General features: G+C 43.8%; 1 protein-coding gene across 1 annotated transcript; it reads right to left on the bottom strand.

Annotated features, from left to right (window-relative positions):
- Positions 1-18,425: 18,425 nt before the first annotated feature.
- Positions 18,426-19,406, bottom strand: LOC134207568 (uncharacterized protein K02A2.6-like). The gene has a single exon (XM_062683276.1). The coding sequence runs from the start codon at positions 19,404-19,406 to the stop codon at positions 18,426-18,428; it is 981 nt and encodes a 326-aa protein (XP_062539260.1).
- Positions 19,407-19,789: the final 383 nt, after the last annotated feature.

Genomic DNA, 19,789 nt, shown 5'->3' with positions numbered 1-19,789 from the left:
CCTCCAGGAAGAGGAGGCTCTCCCGAGCCCCCCGCACTCTCGAGCCCCTTTGAAGAGGGGGCTTCCTGGAGGAGGGGGCTTCCGAGCCCCTTAGGAGAGGAGGCTTCCGAGCCCCTTAGAAGAGGGGGCTTAGCAGAGGGGGCTCCCGAGCCCCTTAGCAGAGGGGGCTCCCGAGCCCCTTAGCAGAGGGGGCTCCCGAGCCCCTTAGCAGAGGGGGCTCCCGAGCCCCTTAGCAGAGGGGGCTCCCGAGCCCCTTAGCAGAGGGGGCTCCCGAGCCCCTTAGTAGAGGGGCCCTGAGCCCTTAGCAGAGGGGGCCCTGAGCCCTTAGCAGAGGGGGCCCTGAGCCCTTAGCAGAGGGGGCTCCCGAGCCCCTTAGCAGAGGGGGCTCCCGAGCCCCTTAGCAGAGGGGGCTCCCGAGCCCCTCAGCAGAGGGGGCTGCCGAGCCCCTTAGCAAAGGAGGCTCCCGAGCCCCTTAGCAGAGGGGGCTCCCGAGCCCCTTAGCAGAGGGGGCTCCCGAGCCCCTTAGCCAAGGGGGCTCCCGAGTCCCTTAGCAGAGGGGGCTCCCGAGCCCCTTAGCAGAGGGGCCCCCGAGCCCCTTTGCAGAGGGGGCCCTGAGCCCTTAGCAGAGGGGGCCCTGAGCCCTTAGCAGAGGGGCCCTGAGCCCCTTAGCAGAAGGGGCTCCCGAGCCCCTTAGCAGAGGGGGCTCCCGAGCCCCTTAGCAGAGGCGGCGCCAGAGCCCCTTAGCAGAGGGGGCGCCCGAGCCCCTTAGCCGAGGGGGCCCTGAGCCCTTAGCAGAGGGGCCCTGAGCCCTTAGCAGAGGGGGCTCCCGAGCCCCTTAGCAGAGGGGGCTCCCGGGCCCCTTAGCAGAGGGGGCTCCCGGGCCCCTTAGCAGAGGGGGCTCCCGAGCCCCTTAGCAGAGGGGGCTCCTGAGCCCCTTAGCAGAGGGGGCTCCTGAGCCCCTTTGCAGAGGGGGCTCCTGAGCCCCTTTGCAGAGGGGGCTCTCGAGCCCCTTTGCAGAGGGGGCTCTCGAGCCCCTTTGCAGAGGGGGCTCCCGAGCCCCTTAGCAGAGGGAGCTCCCGAGCCCCTTAGCAGAGGTGGCTCCCGAGCCCCTTAGCAGAGGGGGTTCCCGAGCCCCTTAGCAGAGGGGCCCTGAGCCCTTAGAAGAGGGGGCTCCTGAGCCCCTTAGCAGAGGGGGCTCCCGAGCCCCTTAGCAGAGGGGGCTCCCGAGCCCCTTAGCAGAGGGGGCTCCCGAGCCCCTTAGCAGAGGGGGCTCCCGAGCCCCTTAGCAGAGGGGGCTCCCGAGCCCCTTAGCAGAGGGGGCTCCCGAGCCCCTTAGCAGAGGGGGCTCCCGAGCCCCTTAGCAGAGGGGGCTCCCGAGCCCCTTAGCAGAGGGGGCTCCCGAGCCCCTTAGCAGAGGGGGCTCCCGAGCCCCTTAGCAGAGGGGGCTCCCGAGCCCCTTAGCAGAGGGGGCTCCCGAGCCCCTTAGCAGAGGGGGCTTTCGAGCCCCTTAGAAGAGGGGGCTTCCGAGCCCCTTAGAAGAGGGGGCTTAGCAGAAGGGGCTCCCGAGCCCCTAAGCAGAGGGGGCTCCCGAGCCCCTTAGCAGAGGGGGCTCCCGAGCCCCTTAGCAGAGGGGGCTCCCGAGCCCCTTAGCAGAGGGGGCTCCTGAGCCCCTTAGCAGAGGGGGCTCCCGAGCCCCTTAGCAGAGGGGGCTCCCGAGCCCCTTAGCAGAGGGGGCTCCCGAGCCCCTTAGCAGAGGGGGCTCCCGAGCCCCTTAGCAGAGGGGGCTCCCGAGCCCCTTAGCAGAGGGGGCTCCCGAGCCCCTTAGAAGAGGCGGGAAAACATCCTTGACCGGAACTGATTTCATTCGATTGGTTTTCCAAGCGGTCAAAACCATAAACTGAATAAATTTTGGGGCTGTGGTGTAAAAATACGCAGGAACGGGTGGGGCATTAGTAGGCATGTGAACCTTTGTTTGTAAAGATTCACAACAAAGACAAAAGGGACAGAAATCGAAAATTATCACAAGTTCTCCTTTAAAGTAGAAATTTTGGCTATCTCAGTCTTTAAAACCATTAAACGATTAGCGTTTTACTCTGCCGTTTCGGCCTTTGGATGTGGCCTTTTTCAAGGAAAAAACTATATTTTTTGAGAGAATGTTTTGATACAATTTTTGTTTTTTCCAAGTTCGTTTATTTGGTAGGCTCAGGCGTGTATAACACTTTACGGAGCCATGGTTCTTTGTGATATATACAATCAATATCATTTTATTATACAGTTAATAAGAGAGGGGAAAGAGCCAGCGTACTCGTAGTGACTCGAGGTTAGTATACAATGTTTAAGGATGGACGGGGCTTAGGATTTGGGATAAGGAAATTTCAGCTTCTCATCCGGGCATTTGGCGTCAGTGACGATGTGGCGTGTCGTCATGCTCGAGGAATGGTTCGACTGGGAGCATCTTCCGGATGGCAAGAGCTATGGAGCTCTACGGAACAAAAAGACAGAGACAGAACAAAAAAAAACTTTAAAGAAAGAAAAAAAACAAAATATTAGATTTTGATGTCAGAAGCACAAAGAAAACTATAAATGGCCTGCATATAGACAACATCACGATCTCCCAAAACACCTCGAACTTCCCTGAAGGGTTGTTTACCTCGGGCCACAAGGGTATCCAATAATTGCTCTCTGGAGGCGTCATTTTCCGAGCAGGACCAAACTACGTGATCGATGTCATCATAACCGGCTCCGCACCTACATAAGTTGCTATCGACAAGGTTTATTCTGTACAGATGTGCGTTTAGTGAATAGTGATTGGACATAAGTCTCGACATCACGCGAATGAAGCCTGGACTTAAGACCTCACCTCTGAACCACGCTCGCCCTGAAACTTTTGGAACTATGGAAAATAGCCACCGTCCAAGTTCATTGTGTGTCCAATTCCTTTGCCAACTTTTAAGAGTACTCTGACGGACTAATGGAAAAAACTCGTTGCTCGAGAATTGTCTATCATAAACCTCACCTTCCTGTGCGCCCACCTTTGCCAGCGAGTCTGCCTTCTCATTGCCGTAGATTGAGCAGTGAGATGGGACCCAAACAAAGGTAATCTTGAATGATCTTTCGACCAAAACACACATCTGCTCTCTTATGTTTGAAAGAAAGTAAGATGCGTGCTTAACAGGTTTCATCGACCGGAGTGCCTCGATAGAACTAAGACTATCCGAGAAGATGAAATAATGGTCTACGGGCTGATTGGAAATTATCCCCAAAGCGAAGTTAATTGCTGCCAGCTCAGCAACATAAACCGAACACGGTTCCTGAAGTTTTTGGAAGGTGGTTGAATTTACATTGAAAACACCGAAGCCAGTGGATCCGTTGATGCGAGAACCATCAGTGAAATATCTGTTGTTGCAATTGACATGTTCATATTTTTCAGAAAAAAGTGAGGGAATAGAAAGATTTCGAAGATGATCTGGTATTCCTTGAATAGCATGTTTCATGGACAGATCGTATTCAATTGAGGAACTGTCGTTGGTGAAGTGAACTCGAGGGGGATTATAACACGGAAGACAAAGATCTGACGATATGTAGTTGAGATAAACTCTCAGGAATCTTGAACGACAAGTTAGTTCAAGCATATTATCGAAGTTATGTAAGACAAGTGTGTTACTTGTCCCACATTTGATGAGTATTCTAAGTGAGAGCTCCCAGTAACGGTGCTTTAAAGGAGTGACTCCAGCAAGCACCTCCAGGCTCATGTGATGCGTTGAATGCATGTAGCCAAGGGCAATACGCAAACAACGATACTGAATTCGTTCCAATTTGATCAGGTGGCAATCAGCTGCTGAGAGGAAGCAGAAGGAGCCATACTCTAAAACAGAGAGAATAGTCGTTCTATAGAGTTTGATGAGGTCTTCCGGGTGAGCACCCCACCATGTTCCGGAGATAGAACGTAGAAAATGGATCCTTTTCCTGCATTTTTGTATCAAATACTCAATGTGGAGCTTCCAGGTACATTTGGAATCAAACACGACCCCAAGGTATTTAGAAGATAAAGATAGGTTGATGTCGTCATTCAACAGCTTGAGTTTCAGTTGAGCAGGATACCGCTTCTTAGTAAACACAACCAATTGAGTTTTTTGCGGTGAAAACTCGATCCCTAAATGCCTGGCCCAAACAGTCAGATTATCCAGGGTACTTTGCAATGGTCCTTGCAAGACAGCTGCACATGGACCTCTTAGAGAGACCACGGCATCATCTGAAAGTTGTCTGAGCGTGCATTGTCCTTCCAAACAATTGTCAATATCTTTGACATAGAAATTATAAAGCAAGGGACTTAAACATGAACCTTGGGGAAGGCCCATGTAACTAGTTCTGGAAGTTGTCAGAGTGCCGAGTGTGAAGTTCATTTGTTTTTCTGACAACAAATTGTACAAGAAATTATTCAAAATAACGGGTAATCCACTACTGTGCAGATTGCCTGACAGTACTTCTATGGAAACTGAATCAAAAGCGCCCTTAATGTCCAAGAATACTGAAGCCAATTGCTCCTTGTGCGCAAATGCCAGTTGTATATCTGAAGAAAGCAACGCTAACCAATCGTTTGTTCCTTTCCCTTTTCTAAATCCAAACTGAGTATTTGAAAGCAATGCATTTTATTCGACCCAATGGTCGACTCTTGAAAGGATCATTTTCTCCAATATTTTTCTCATGCATGATAGCATGGCAATCGGTCGGTATGAATTGTGATTAGACGCTGGTTTCCCAGGCTTTTGAATAGCTATTACTTTGACCTGTCGCCATTCAGGTGGCACAATGTTGTACTCCATGAAACAGTTGTACAGGTCAAGTAATCGTCTTTGCGATATCTGGGAGGTTTTAAGAAGATTGAATTTGATGTTATCGCATCCCGGAGCAGAGTTATTCGATGAAAGAAGAGACATAGAAAGTTCCAGCATTGAGAATGGTCCACCCAAAGAACCGGGATCAGTGACTGATTCTCGAAATAGCGGTTCTGCTGGTACGGAATCTGGACAGACCTTTTTTGCGAAGTTGAATATCCATCGATTGGAGTATTCTTCACTCTCGTTGGTGGAAATGCGGTTCCGCATGTTGCGGGCCGTTTTCCAAAGTGTTGTCATTGAGGTGATAGTCCCTCGACAAAACGTCGCCAGTAGCTACATTTTTTTGCCTTGAGTAGATTTTTGAGCTTTCTTTCGAGCCTCAAATACTCTTCAAAAAGCTCGGACCTTCCGTGTTTACGGAAGGCCTTGAAGGCATCAGATTTCTCAGAATACAACTTAGTACATTCATCATCCCATCCAGGAGTGGCTGGTCTTCTTATGACAGATGTACTTGGAACGCGTCGTTTCTGAGCTTCTAGTGCGCTTTTTTGAGTCAACTCAGTAAGGAATCGATATTCATCCAAAGGTGGAAGAGTATCAGTTGATTCATTACCAATTTTTACCGCCGATGCAAATTTTGGCCAGTCAATGTTTTTCGTGAGGTCGAAAGGAACATTAACTGGCTCAGATTGTTGATAGCTACTTTTAATTGTGGTAACTATCGGCATATGATCACTACCATGGGGATCTTGAATTACCTTCCACGTGCAATCTAATGATAGTGAATTTGAACATAAAGACAGATCAATACGGCTTTGTTGACCATTTGGTCCTATTCGAGTTACTTCACCAGTGTTCAAAATATTCAAATTGAAATCGTCACACAAACCATAGAAAATAGGCGCTCTATAATCGTCATACGTTTCGCCCCATCCAATACCATGTGACTTTTGTTCTCTTACGGCGCGATCCCGGGGAAGACGGTTGCTTCCTCTTTTCGGGCACGTGTACCTCCGCAGAATCATCCATGTCGGCTGCGTCAGAGTCCAATTCGTCAATTGATATGGAATCATAATAATCACTTACACGAACGGTGGCTGAAATAGCAGTCGATGCAGTGGCTGTGGCGGATGTGTCTTGCGACCTAACCATTTCCGCATACGACTGCTTGGAGCGCTGTACCAACGAGCGCTCCACTTTTGGGGTGCGCTTTTTGTACACCGGGCATTCTTGCAAACCATGGGGAGGGTTCAAACCACAATAAGCACATTTTGTTGCTTGTTGCTGGCAGAACTCCTCCGATGTCTTTCTGAGCATTTGCCACAACGTGGTTTGTTGTCACAAAACTCGGCAGTGTGACCAAGTTGTTTGCAGTTGGTACAATTAAATACCCTTGGCACAAAAAGACGCACCGGAAACAACATATTTTCTATATCGACATACTTTGGAAGCATCGAACCGGCGAATGTCACCCGAAGCGAGCCTGACTTGGAATAAACCTTTTTGCCATCTACCGTGGCTGCTGAATGCAATTCCTTGCAGTCCAGAATATCCACGGTAGATTGCAGAAGGGCGTTCTTTAGGCGACCTTTCCCTGCAAGCACATCCTTGCAAGTCAAGCTCGCTGCGTTGATTACGCCTTCTATCTCGACCTCCCGCGAGGGCACATAAACTAAATATTCAACATTGTACGCCCTGTCGCCAGCAATTTCATTCGCCACCTGGTATGTAGGTGCGGTGATGCGTAGTTTGTTCCTGTTGATTTGGCTGAATTCAAGCTTCGTAAAACGACGCGTCAAATCTCGTTTTATGCCAAGAAAATCTAGGCTCTTCACTTTCTGCCGAAAGTAAACAACCCAAGGCCCAGGCGAAGCCGCATGGTACAATCGTGTGCGCCCTGCATCTTTTGGAGGCCCATTGCCTTCCACAGTCTCTGTCTCCATTCTCACCCCGCAAGGTGGAAGGATGATTTTGCTTATGTTAACTTAAGACTAATAGCTAATCGAAAAAAATAAAAAAAAACTAATTTTATTTATTCTATCAGTCCCACTCCGAATCAAGCAGATGGGAGAACAATAAAAACGTTTCTACTTATCTGCCCCTGCTGCTGTAGGTAGCAGCAGTAACAATAGCCTGCTTCACTGGCGTCGCCAGAAGCAGCTACTTCACTCGCCGACAGCGATCGCCTTGGATCCGTAGGTAGGCACCACACAATAGACTCGCACTACCGAACACAATCCGCGATGAGACACAGCACACACGTCTGGCTCGTTCGAACTATCGGCACGGAATGAAGTATAGATTTGCAAAAATATGTATTTTCTCTGACAGCCAAGCGGCACTTAAGTCGCTTAATAACTACACTTGTAACTCAAAGCTAGTGTGGGAATGCATTCTGGCTTTGAAAAACTTATCCATACGCAATCGAGTCTACCTATATTGGATCCCAGGACATACGGGTCTAGAGGGAAACGAGATTGCTGATGAGCTAGCCAGGAATGGATCTAATGAAAGGTTCATTGGCCCTGAGCCCTTCTGCGGGATCTCAGACTGCACTGTAAAAATGGAACTGAACAAATATATGGTCAGTCAAATCACATCAAACTGGAATGCACTTCCCCATACGAGCCAATCCAAAAGGCTCGTAACGATTAACCCCAAGAAAACCCAACAACTATTAGGTCTCAACAAAGGGATCTCAACATCTACACCGGTCTAATAACTGGACACTGCCCCTGCAGATACCATCTACAAAAGATCGGAGCAATCCAAACCTCAAATTGCCGCTTCTGTGACGAGGAGAGAGAAACATCAGAACACATCCTCTGCTATTGCAGTGCACTCACCCAACGTAGGTTCAAAGTTCTCAGCAAGCCCTTTTTAGGGCCTGCTGACATATGGATCTTATCTCCCAAGGACGTGGTTGGCTTCATAAAGCTAGTCTCGCCAGAATGGGGGAGTCACATACTGTAACTCAGGATCTCTATTCATCAATAATAGATGGTCTTGAGTTCAGTCGATACCAAGGTATCTCAGTGACAAACATGTTACTGAGATAACTTGCGTATTTCACAGCAAAAGGGTATATCACAATAGTCCTAAAATCTGGACGCAGTGATCTTCACCCGACAAACGAGGAGGAGGAGGAACATTGATTTCTTGCATATGGTTTACACAATCAATTTTCGAAACGTAATCACATTTTTTGTAGACCTTCCAGCTACGTACCTTCTTCGGCATCTACCAGACTATATGCTAACGTATTGAGTCACGTTATTGATGATTAATTGAAGCCGCTAAGAGCAAAAACGTTAAAAAGTACGTTTTCCCATACTAATCTCCATGTAAATTTAAAACGCGATGAGGCATGCGAGGTTGCAACCAATCGAGGCCATATTTTGCACAGTTGATTGGGGTCCTCCGGAAGTTTCTCCAGAAGTTCCTCCAGGAATTACTCTCCTCGCGAAGTTCCTGCAGGAATTCCTCGGGAAAATCTTGCAGAAATTCCCCCGGAAGATCCTCCAGGAATTCCTCGGGAAATACCTCCAGGAATTCCTCCGGAAGTTTTTCCAGGAATTTCACCAGAAGTTCCTCCGAAAGTTTTTCCAGGAATTCCTCTCAAAGTTCCTCCAAGAATTCCTCGGGAAGAACCTCCTGGAATTCCTCCGGAATCTCCTCCAGAATTATTTTCTGAAGTTCTTCCAGGAATTCCTCCGAAACTTCCTTCGTGAATTCCTCCGGAAGTTCCTTCAGGAATTCCTTCGAAAGTTCCTCCAAGAATTCCTCGAGAAATTCCCCAAGAAGCTCCTCCAGGAATTCCTCGGGAAGTTCCTCCAGGAATTTATCCGAAAGATACTCCAAGAATTCCTCAAAAATTTCTTCTGGAATCCTTCCAGAAATTTCTCAGGAAGATCCTTCAGAAATTTATCCAGAAGTTCCTCGCGAAGTTCCTCCAGGAATTCCTAGGGAAGTACCTCCAGGAATTCCTTCGAAAGTTTCTCCAGGAATTTCTCCAGAAGTTCATCCAGGAATTCCTAGGGAAGTACCTCCAGGAATTCCTTCGGAAGTTTCTCCAGGAATTTCTCCAGAAGTTCCTCCAGGAATTACTCCGGAAGATCCTCCAGGAATTCCTGGCGAAGTTCCTCGGGCGAATCCTGCAGAAATTCCTCCAAAAGTTCCTCCAGGAAGTCTTCGCGAGGTTCCTCCAAGAACTCCTCGTGAAGTTTCTTCAGGAATTCCTTCGAAAGTTCCTCCAAGAATTCCTCGAGAAATTCCCCCTGTCCGTGTGTTTTTCGTATGTGCATTTGTCGAGTGTAATATGGGGCACACACTTGTGGTAATCGTACCATGGTACAAGGCGACAAGAAAATAATTTCAAGGCTATCTTTAATGAAGACAATAATTGGTATGGCATTCATTTCAAGATTTTTGTACCATGGTACGAATACCACAAGTATGTCCCCCATATAAAGAGCGAGAAAGACACCATCACCGCAAGTTGGATTAATCTTAATTTATATTTCCTTCTTTCGCAGCAAAAAATGGACTATAGAAACACCAAGAAATACAGGGGATATTTCCCCCGGAGTTTCCCTTATGAAACACCCGCACCATATCACCCGGACTATCAAGCATTCAACACGAACACACCACAACACTACACGTCCGTTACACCACCAGGCGCAGTATGCGGCACAGCCGCAACTACAGTCGCAGATTCCGCCGCAGCATCCACCGCAACAGCATCAGCCACAGCAACAGCATCCGCCGCAGCACCAGCCGCTACCCAGAAAGCAGCGAGCGGATGAGCATCCCCCAATGCTGTTTATTGGGGGGGTGCTATACAACCTTGTACCCGTCAAAAACCCGTTTGCGGAGAAAATAATTAAAAATCTTTTCCATACAGTGGAGGATGAAGGTGAGTGTGTGCCTATTTGCTATTTCCATTGTAAAGCTATCAGTACACTGTTTGTCATAATGACAAATATTTGTCAAGTCAGCCTGATATCCATGTCGATTTCTGTCATCATGACAAACAGTGTACTGAGGGCTTAATTCAACGTTTTGAAACAGCAAGTGAATTGTACAACTCAGTTGAATTCAATTGACCTGCCAAAACTTGAACATATTCAACTTTCTTTTCATTCAAGTTTTTGCCTTTCTCGTACAACAAAGTTGTACCAGAAGGCTATAATTTCACTCCAAAAGCCAAATTTTGATAGAAGGCTCGGAGACCCATAGTGTTATATACCAATCGACTCAGCTCGAAAAACTGAGCACATGTCTGACTGTGTGTGTGTGTGTGTGTGTGTAGCCCGGGAATTTTTTATTGTTAAACACGTTTCATATAGAAGGACTTGACCGATTCGAGTGCAACTAGTTTCATTCGACGGAGAAACTTTCCTAGTTGGACACTATTGTTTTTGTTTGCTAATATCTCATGCGGTTTGAATAATATTTCTATTTTTCTTTTATCAAATACGCTGTGTACATGCACATTTTAAATCATTAATCAATTTAGCCGTGACGCAATCCATTACTCTCATAGTTGAGTTATTTTTAAGCAGCGTGATATAATCGCATCAAAGGTATTAACCGCCTAAATGTAGGCAATTAACGTTGCATTTACCATACTAATTCAAATTCAACGCATTGAATCGAGAAAGACATAATCACCACTGGTGGATAAATTTGGGTTTTTTAATTTTTTTTTAATTCGCAGGGTCTAAAGTCGAGCCAGCTCAGCAAAAGAAAAAAAATAAGCCGCAAAACCGGAAACAAGATGGCGTGGATGATCAGGCAGTGGGTGGCGGCGAGGCTTCAACGCCTGCCACAAAGTAAACATTTAATTAAAACTATTATAATTATAATTAACTAAATTCCTTATATACAAAAAAAAGCAAAACATAGAAATGCAATTATTTGTTAAAAATCAAAAAATGGCTCTCCAGATTGTTGCTTAATCCATTCTATACTTATCCCTCTTCCATCCAGTGGAAACCGCGAGCTCCTAACCAGGGTCGTTTAGCCAATATTCGACATTTAGTTTGAGTCACTAATTCCTTATAGGGTAACCGGCGGTAATGTTGGCCCTGGATGTAACATTGGCTCATCACGCAAATAATTCAATATTTCAGCGATAATACGTCGATTTGTAGGGAGATGTTAACCACTGCTTCTTTAGAAAAGTGTATCAAACATATATCTGCTTCATAACTCTAGATTTATACACTTCTTAAACTATTAAAAGCAATTATCTTGCGTGAAAAATCACTTTTACTCGTTTTTTTAGCAGCCATGTTTCGTTGACTTATGCAGGCTGGCTGTGCTAGAGTTTTTCTTTTGCCCAATAAAAGAGTTTTCTGAATGAACATTAGTAAAGCGACATAATTAACCAAAACTTTTTTGGACAATACTGGGGGCACCCGTAGCCAAATGGTGGCATGCGCTTTCGATTTGTAGCACTACGTTAGTATAGGTGAAACTCTAAAATCAAAACATTCTCACCAATAACCCGTACTGGAGAAAATAACCGAAAGCTGCAGATAGAATATCCGATGCTTGCTAAGAATTTTTGTAAAAACAGGTTAATCCACTCAGCGGTCAAGTTTCATTCGCAAATTACATAACGCTAAACTCAACCCACACCAAGCCTCTAGTAATGCTTCATGTATGGTAGGGGTCTGAAATTTATAAAGTCCTTAACGCTCAGACAAGTACCTTCCCACAACCTAAAACGTCAGTTTGTAAATGGGCCCTCATGATGCTTTTCTCGAATCACGATATAATCGCTTTCATTCGCAGAACATACCAAAAATAATTGCCTACCTTACGGCTTCTAAACACGGTTCAAGCAAAAGCGATTCAAGCATCAACCTTTCGTGGTTCGATACACCATTTTCTTCATAATTTTGCAAATAAATGATTCAATTAGTGTAAGAATATTTAGTTTTATCATTTTTCGCATGAATCCTACAAACAATTTCTCATTTGATAATGGAAAGATACAATGGATTATAATATTATGTTTCATTAAATAAACTTTCAACGTCATTTCATGTGCATAATTTCAAGTCAAATTACTTGACAAATACCTTCATTAGATTTAGGGGAACTGGGGGTAGGACGCCCACGTTAAGGAAAATGCCATTTTTATCAATGAAAACCACCATTTCAGCCAGTTTTCATCAGCGCATACTGAAGAACAGCATATCTGCGACTGACTACCGATAACAGATATCTAATTGTCCATTTTATTGCACAGAAATTTGATTTTTAAAAAGCACCCGAAAAAAAATGATTTTGAAACCATGCGGGGTGAGATGCGCCAGTGGATGGGTTAAAACGCGCATGTGCTTATCGTACTGATTTTCATTTTAATTGCCTACATTAAGGCAATTAACCGAATGTTTCAGCTGTTTCGGTCATACGAAATGAGCATGGGCGTAATGCCCCACACCGACCTCAGAAGTTTGAAGGCCCATAAAATCGTTTTAAAACCATTTTGACGACGATTTCGTGTGGAACATAAAGAACACGAGTAAGCAGCATGGCTCATGGCTCAATTATTAATTTATCAATGTATAACAGCGACAGAAAGACTAAATTCCACCGAGCTAGAATTGCATCAAAACACGCAAAAATCGTTTTTTCGAGTTTTTCATGTATAACTAGAGAAAAATCATGAAATATATGTATCCAATGGCAATATTTTTCATTGCTTTATCGTATAGACTATTGAAAATAATCAAAATGGGGATATTTAACCTTATTCAGGGGTGGCGCGTTTTAACCCCTATGGGCGTGCTACCCCCACTTCCCCTAATCGCTTTCATTCGCAGAACATACCAAAAATAATTGCCTACCTTACGGCTTCTAAACACGGTTCAAGCAAAAGCGATTCAAGCATCAACCTTTCGTGGTTCGATACACCATTTTCTTCATAATTTTGCAAATAAATGATTCAATTAGTGTAAGAATATTTAGTTTTATCATTTTTCGCATGAATCCTACAAACAATTTCTCATTTGATAATGGAAAGATACAATGGATTATAATATTATGTTTCATTAAATAAACTTTCAACGTCATTCCATGTGCATAATTTCAAGTCAAATTACTTGACAAATACCTTCATCATAATTTAGATTTATTATTGCTTGCAAAATGTATTTTGATCTGTAAAATGATACCGAAAAAGTATTCTTTCAACTCGGGAAGTTGAAACACGTGAGAGTTTTGAGAGGATTCACTACAGCTGATCGATATAGAGAGGAGTGGTACGCACGTACCAATCATGAAACTTCAATACAGGCAGAGTTAAAAACAAGCATCCAATAATTGGGTTGTTTAGCAGAGAAAAATATGAGGTTTTTTATAGTTTAACATAAAGAGCATGCTTATCTGATCTTCAACATATTTTTATTTTGTTTGTAAACCTTTTATTTACATTTTTATAAGCAAACAATAAGCCATTTCAATCGATAGAATGACACTAACATTCATAGAATGACAGTTGGCCCATGCAGCATAAGAACACATTTTTAGTCCCATATAAATTTAAAATGCAAATTAAAAATAGTTCCGGGGCTCCAAAAATTCTGAAAAATTGGGGTTAGGCTCAGTTTTTTATGCAGATTAAGAATATGTAAAAACATTGATACCCATAAACAACCCAATTGTATTTATGAATACAGTCCCTTCCCGATTTTGGCAACACGACCGGATTTTAATGTTGCCAAAATGGGGATGTTGCCAAAAACGGGAAAAAAATTTCATACAAAATTTCATTTTTTTTTTCATTGCCTGATTGAAGCTAAACACTTAGAATATGTACTACAAAGTATGTGAAGTGTGTTTAAGTGATGCATGGCATCATAATTGTCATTTTGGCGATATTATTCATAACTTGGAGATTGTAGCTCAAACAAAATTAAAACAGAATGGTAATCAAAACATAATATAACTAATTAATAATAATAATATTTGAAATTAACAATAGCGTCGGCCATGTCCTTACAAAAAATTGTAGTAATAAAAAAAAACGTTTCTATAGTACAGTAGCCGTTCGATAACTGCAAAATGTTTACCTTTCAGTTAACGAAAGCCGTTCGATAACTGCAACGCATTCTAGACGTCAAACGTTGTCAATCGACGTCAGATGCAATAAAAGTGCATCTAAATGTGCAGCTCAATGCAGCTGTCATTGAGATTGACACCAGTTTGAAGTTTAGCGGTCCGATAACTGCAAAACTGTTGCAACTATCGAATTGCAGTTAAAAAGCATTGCAGTTAAATGACTTGCAGTTATCGAACGTCCACTGTAGTCCTGAGCTGACTTCAATCTGACATCTCATATAAAATTTAGTCCTCCGAAAATGCTTGTTTTTATCATAATTCTCTATATAAATCAAATAGCGATCCACCGGATACAGGATGACTAAATGTGCTACAAATTTCGGACATTGGTCAAGCGTATCCAATGTAGTGTGAATGGATTAACTACACTCGACTCACTAAAACCAAATCCCTTTGCACTAGTCGATCTCCTAGCACTCAACCCAGGAGTATTTCAGGCGGCAATGACTGATCCATGCGCACTATGTGTACCTCGCACTACGAGTGATAGTGTGGCCAATTGGAAGCTGGAAGACCATTTGCGGTTTGCCACCTCTGACACTCGATAGGAGTCAACCTACTGGTGCTCGCTGCAGCTCATCGCACTCCATGCTAGAGATTAACACGTTGAAGACGAAGTAGGTTCAAGAGAAGACAACGGCTATTCGACAAAAACAAGGTGGTTGAAGAATTCGTGTACTTGGGCTCACTTGACCTCTGATAACGATATCAGCAGACAAATTCGGAGACGCAACGTGGCAGGAAAGCGTACGTACGAGATCTGGACAATGCTTGTGGAGGACCAACGAGCACTTGGAGTAAAAATGATTCTCTACAACGATCCGACAGGCACAATAAGGCGATGTGTGCAGCGATCAAGGTAGATCGATCAGGTGGAAGACGATTTACGGACCCTCAGTAGACTGCGTGACTGGTAACGTACAGCAGTAGACGGAGACGACTGTTAAATACCGCAGAGGCCACTCACTCCGGCCTTAGGCTAAATAAATAATAATAAAACCACATGTGACGCATCACTCGCCTATCAAAGCAGCTAGAATTACACCAGCGATCTCATGGGAACTTCACAGGAGGTACTCCACTTCTGATGCAACGTACACACCAGTCAAGCAGTTTGACGAACATTGACTCCGCCCCCAAGAAAACGCTTCGGTTGCTGCTTTGTTTGAGCGTGTGTGAAGTTGTTTGAACAACCATTTGACAGTTGGCGGTTCGGTTGGAAAAAATTAAAACGGTTTGATTTTGGTTTGAGTTGTCGGGGGTGGAGTCAAGGTTCGCCGAACATGTTTGAGCATTTGTCGTGAAGTTGCACAAACCCCCATATATTTTTGATGGTTGGTGCTCGAGTTGGTGCTTCGGTCGTTCGTGTGTGATATTGTTGGTCGAATAAATTGAATGTTCGTGTCGCTGTTGGTAAAACATTATGGATGTTTGAATAAACGAGAGGTGGAGTCAATGTTGGTCAAACGGCTTGACCGTGTGTACGTTCCATGATACTTCGCCATCACAAACAAAACACACGAGAGCAGGCATTGGAAGTGTGAGTGAGCATTGTGAGCATTGATCTTTTGCAATCTATGATACATCCATAGCCAATAAGTGAACTGCCTCATTCAGATGGACGTCAAACAATGAGTAGGAGCGGTCGTAGCTATGATAAACAATAAGCAACACCGTCTAACAAGCCAAGCCCTGGTGAGGTATCCATGTAAGCAACGATTTTTGCATTCGTACCCCGCTTGCTCTAGTACAATGAAACCAAACAATCAAACCACATCATGCGTTCTCCTTTATTCGCCCTTCTTTCAAGGTGATAAGATAGTCGAGAGAAGTATCAACGCCTCCCATTCAGTGTACTAGAGTTCCAGACTCATGGAGGTCTTCATTTTTAGAATGCTTGAATGACTTCTTCTATCAGCGCACCGGAACGACGCTCATTGTTGTGTTACCAAGTGATTCGCTTCACTCAATCAGCTTCCATTGGTGAGCGTTGAAGATCAATAAACGATGAATCATCGCACATTCAATTTCAAAGATCTTAGGAAGCTCATAACTTGCCCCCCGGCAGAGCATCAAGTAGGCTTAGATTAACCCGATTTTTTCTCATGATCTGATTTAAGTCAATGCCTGCTCGAGAGCTTTACGGTTACATGTTACCAAACTCTTACCATTAGTATTGAACTGTTGGCAAACATGCTGGAATCAAAAGGCTCGTTATGCAATTGACACATGTAATTGATGGCTAGACAGCGCATTTAGAAAATAGAATGTGCCAATCACTAGCATATAAACCTACGGGGGTTGCTTGTTACAGGATCACTCAGACAGTATCGGTTGCATTGTGATGTAAACAGCGGGCTTCGCTTTAGAGTTGTTGTACTATGTACAACGGTGTTAGTCAGCTTATCGACGACAAAATCAGTGAGATGCCAAAAAATACGACATTCTACGGTCGGTGGGCTGGTTAGATAAGGGTAGTGTGAATAGGGACATGGAAAACGTGAATAAAAAGAGCAGAAAAGTTTCAATAGACATTGATTGCAATGAGCGGTAATACGAGTGGTGGTTCATTAATTCAGTGAAAGTGCCCTATTCGTACAGAGCCCATAGTACGCATATAAGCCTTAATAACATTCGCTTTTAGTTTTGTTTATCGTATTACATAATTAAAAAAAGGTTTTAGCTCTAAAAAGTAATAAAAAAATATTTTCGAGGTTGTTGCCAAAATCGGGAAGAAAATGTTGCCAAAAACGGGTGTTGCCAAAATCGGGGGTAGACAAAAACGGGTGTTGCCAAAATCGGGATGGGACTGTAATTGTGTAATAATATCAGGTAGTTGGCACAGTTATAACTGTTTAAGCACAGTGCAAAGCAAGTAATTGCCTTGAATAATTTTTACAATTAGCTCTCTTCCGTAGTGCGTTATGCATCATCCCCACCTAAAGCATTGTTTACGTTTTGGAAAAAAAATTACTTTGAGAGTATCGCGAGGGCGAGAGCAATACAACTGCCATGGTTTCAACTAGCAGTAAATCTCAAAATTATGCGGCAGCCAATAATTAACGTATGCAATTTGTTCGAAGGCACAACATGGGGGCTAGAACATGTAGCCTTTTTGCAATTGCAGTTTTCAATACAGTTTTCATTTTTCTAAACTTCTTCACTTGCAAATATGGTAAATATTTGGGAAAAAATGATTCATATAATAGTATTTTCGTTAGCATGTCCTTGGTAAGCATGCTATTGGGGGGATCTGAAACGCACTGTCACAATCAGTATGGTAGTATTTTACATGCAACCAATTAGAATTCACGCTCAATAAAATGATTTGATTTTCTCTATTTGTTTGCATGCTGCCTTTATTCAACGCAAGCAAAATGACTGGCACTATAAACAGCAACCCGTCTTTATCTCTCGTATGTTCGAAATCAACAATCACTCGTTCCAAGTGGGCTGAAAAATTATCCACCTGATAGGGACAAGGATGCCGACGTTTTGTCCATTTCTCTCGAGACTTTCGCTGGTTTTAATGAGATATTGCGGACATTCATCGTCGTTCTTTGCTATTTGGCGTCAAAACCAAATGTAAGCAAGCCGACTGGTGGAATAATTCTGGTTGGAAATGCAATATATGAAGACTTATAACGATAAATGTGCTCAACCGTAGCATAATGGGCCAAGGTTTGAGCCGTTACCCCTATGGCGAAAAAAAAAATATTGAAATGCGATTATTTTTCGAAAATCAAAAAATGGCTCTCCAGATTGTTAGTCAATACTTAGTATAGGTCTCCTTCTTCCATCCAGTGGAAACCGCGAGCTCCTAACCAGGGTCGTTTAGCCAATATTCGAAATTTAGTTTGAGTCACTAATTCCTTATATGGCGAAAAGGAAAAATATTGAAATGCAATTATTTTTCGAAAATCAAAAAATGGCTCTCCAGATTGTAAGTCAATACTTAGTATAGGTCTCCTTCTTCCATCCAGTGGAAACCGCGAGCTCCTAACCAGGGTCGTTTAGCCAATATTCGAAATTTAGTTTGAGTCACTAATTCCTTATATGGCAAAAAAGCAAACCATTGAAATGCAATTATTTTTCGAAAATCAAAAAATGGCTCTCCAGATTGTTAGTCAATACTTAGTATAGGTCTCCTTCTTTCACCCAGTGGAAATCGCGAGCTCCTAACTGTACTGTCGTAGGTGATTCGGATTCACTTTGAATACGCACGCGTCCACTCGTCTAGCAGTCTACTATACAACTGATGATTCTTTATTTCCTGACATGAAAGGTAGGTATACACAAATACAAAGGTAGGGCATAAGTATTAAATCTAAAGGTAGGTATACACTTAACAATGTCCATATGTAATAAACTGTCGGATGCTACATTCCTCTTTTTCTTTACCTTAATGGATTGTATTCATAGAGTAATCGTTAAAATGCGAAGGTCGCTTCATATGACGTTTTGGTCGCAAACAGTCTTTACCGTAGTTGATGGCTTCTGTAGCTGTTGAGTTTCCGATCCATTTCCGGCTTCCTTCGTTTCTTCTTGTCCAAACTCGGTAGCGTAGAGTTTCTTCAGATGAGAGATGTTGCGATGAATGATCCGTCCAGACATCGTCGACTTCAATGTTACGTCGGAACCCTTTCGTGCAATGACGATGTACTCCTCCGGATCGAATGTCGTTGATAGTTTGTTATCTTTTTGGATACGTTTGATTACTACCTTATCTCCTTCTTCTAGATCGTCCGACCTAGCTCCGCGTCGTTTATCGCTATATTCCGCCTCCTTCATCTTCTTCTCATGGTCCCGATCCCGAATTTCTTCCAGTATATGTTCGTCTTTCATCATCAGCCCCGGCAGTTTATCTTTGAGTTTTCTTCCAAACAGCATGCTAGAAGGGGCCACCCCCGTTGTTGAATGCGGTGTTGAATTATACATCAGTACAAATATTCTTAGGTCCCACTGCCAGTCTGATCCTGTTGATTCATGACTTATTTTTAATCTTTTGCCTATCGAACGATTCAGCCTTTCCACTTCACCATTGGCCTGTGGCCAGTAGGGTGTAGTTTTTACATGGTCGATGCCAAATTGCTTGCAGAAGTCGTGAAATTCCGAGCTAATAAATTGGGGTCCGTTATCTGTTTTGATCGACTCCGGCATTCCGAATCGGCAAAATGTTTCGTGCAGAGCTTTCACTGTAAGAGTCGCCGTAATTTGTTTCATTATGATTACCTCAGCAAATCGGCTGAAATAATCGATGATTACTAAGAGATTGTGACCGGATGGTAACGGTCCGACAAAATCGATTGCCAGATTCGCCCAGGGTTTTGTAGGAATCCTGGTACGGATCATCGGCACTGGAGGATCACAGTATGCTACCAGAGTACAAGCTTTACATGTTTTTACACAATTCTCCACTTGTCTGTCCATTTTTGGCCACCATACTTTCTGGCGCATTCTGCGTTTCATAGTGACCATTCCCGGATGTGATTCATGGGCAATTTCAATTACACGATCTCTCAATTTGTTTGGAACTACCAAACGATCTCCTCTCAAAAGCAAATTTTGAACCACGCATAATTCAGAGCAGAACGGCTTGTACTCCTTTGCTTCTTCATTCCACACCCCGGTTTCCAAACATTTAATAACATTTTGAATGTCTGCATCTTTGAGCGTATGTTCCTCTACTTCTCGAACTGTCACTGCTGTTGGAAAACCTGCCAAAATTAGTTGATAAATGCATGCCTCGTATGAACCCTTGAATTCCACAGGATTTATTACTGCTCTTGAAAGAGCGTCAGCTAAGTTGCTGG

This window comes from Armigeres subalbatus, chromosome 1 (assembly GCF_024139115.2).
Source record: "Armigeres subalbatus isolate Guangzhou_Male chromosome 1, GZ_Asu_2, whole genome shotgun sequence".
NCBI lineage: Eukaryota > Metazoa > Arthropoda > Insecta > Diptera > Culicidae > Armigeres > Armigeres subalbatus.
The sequence above is the reverse complement of the archived record's forward strand: the minus strand, read 5'-3'. Positions and strand labels throughout refer to the sequence as shown.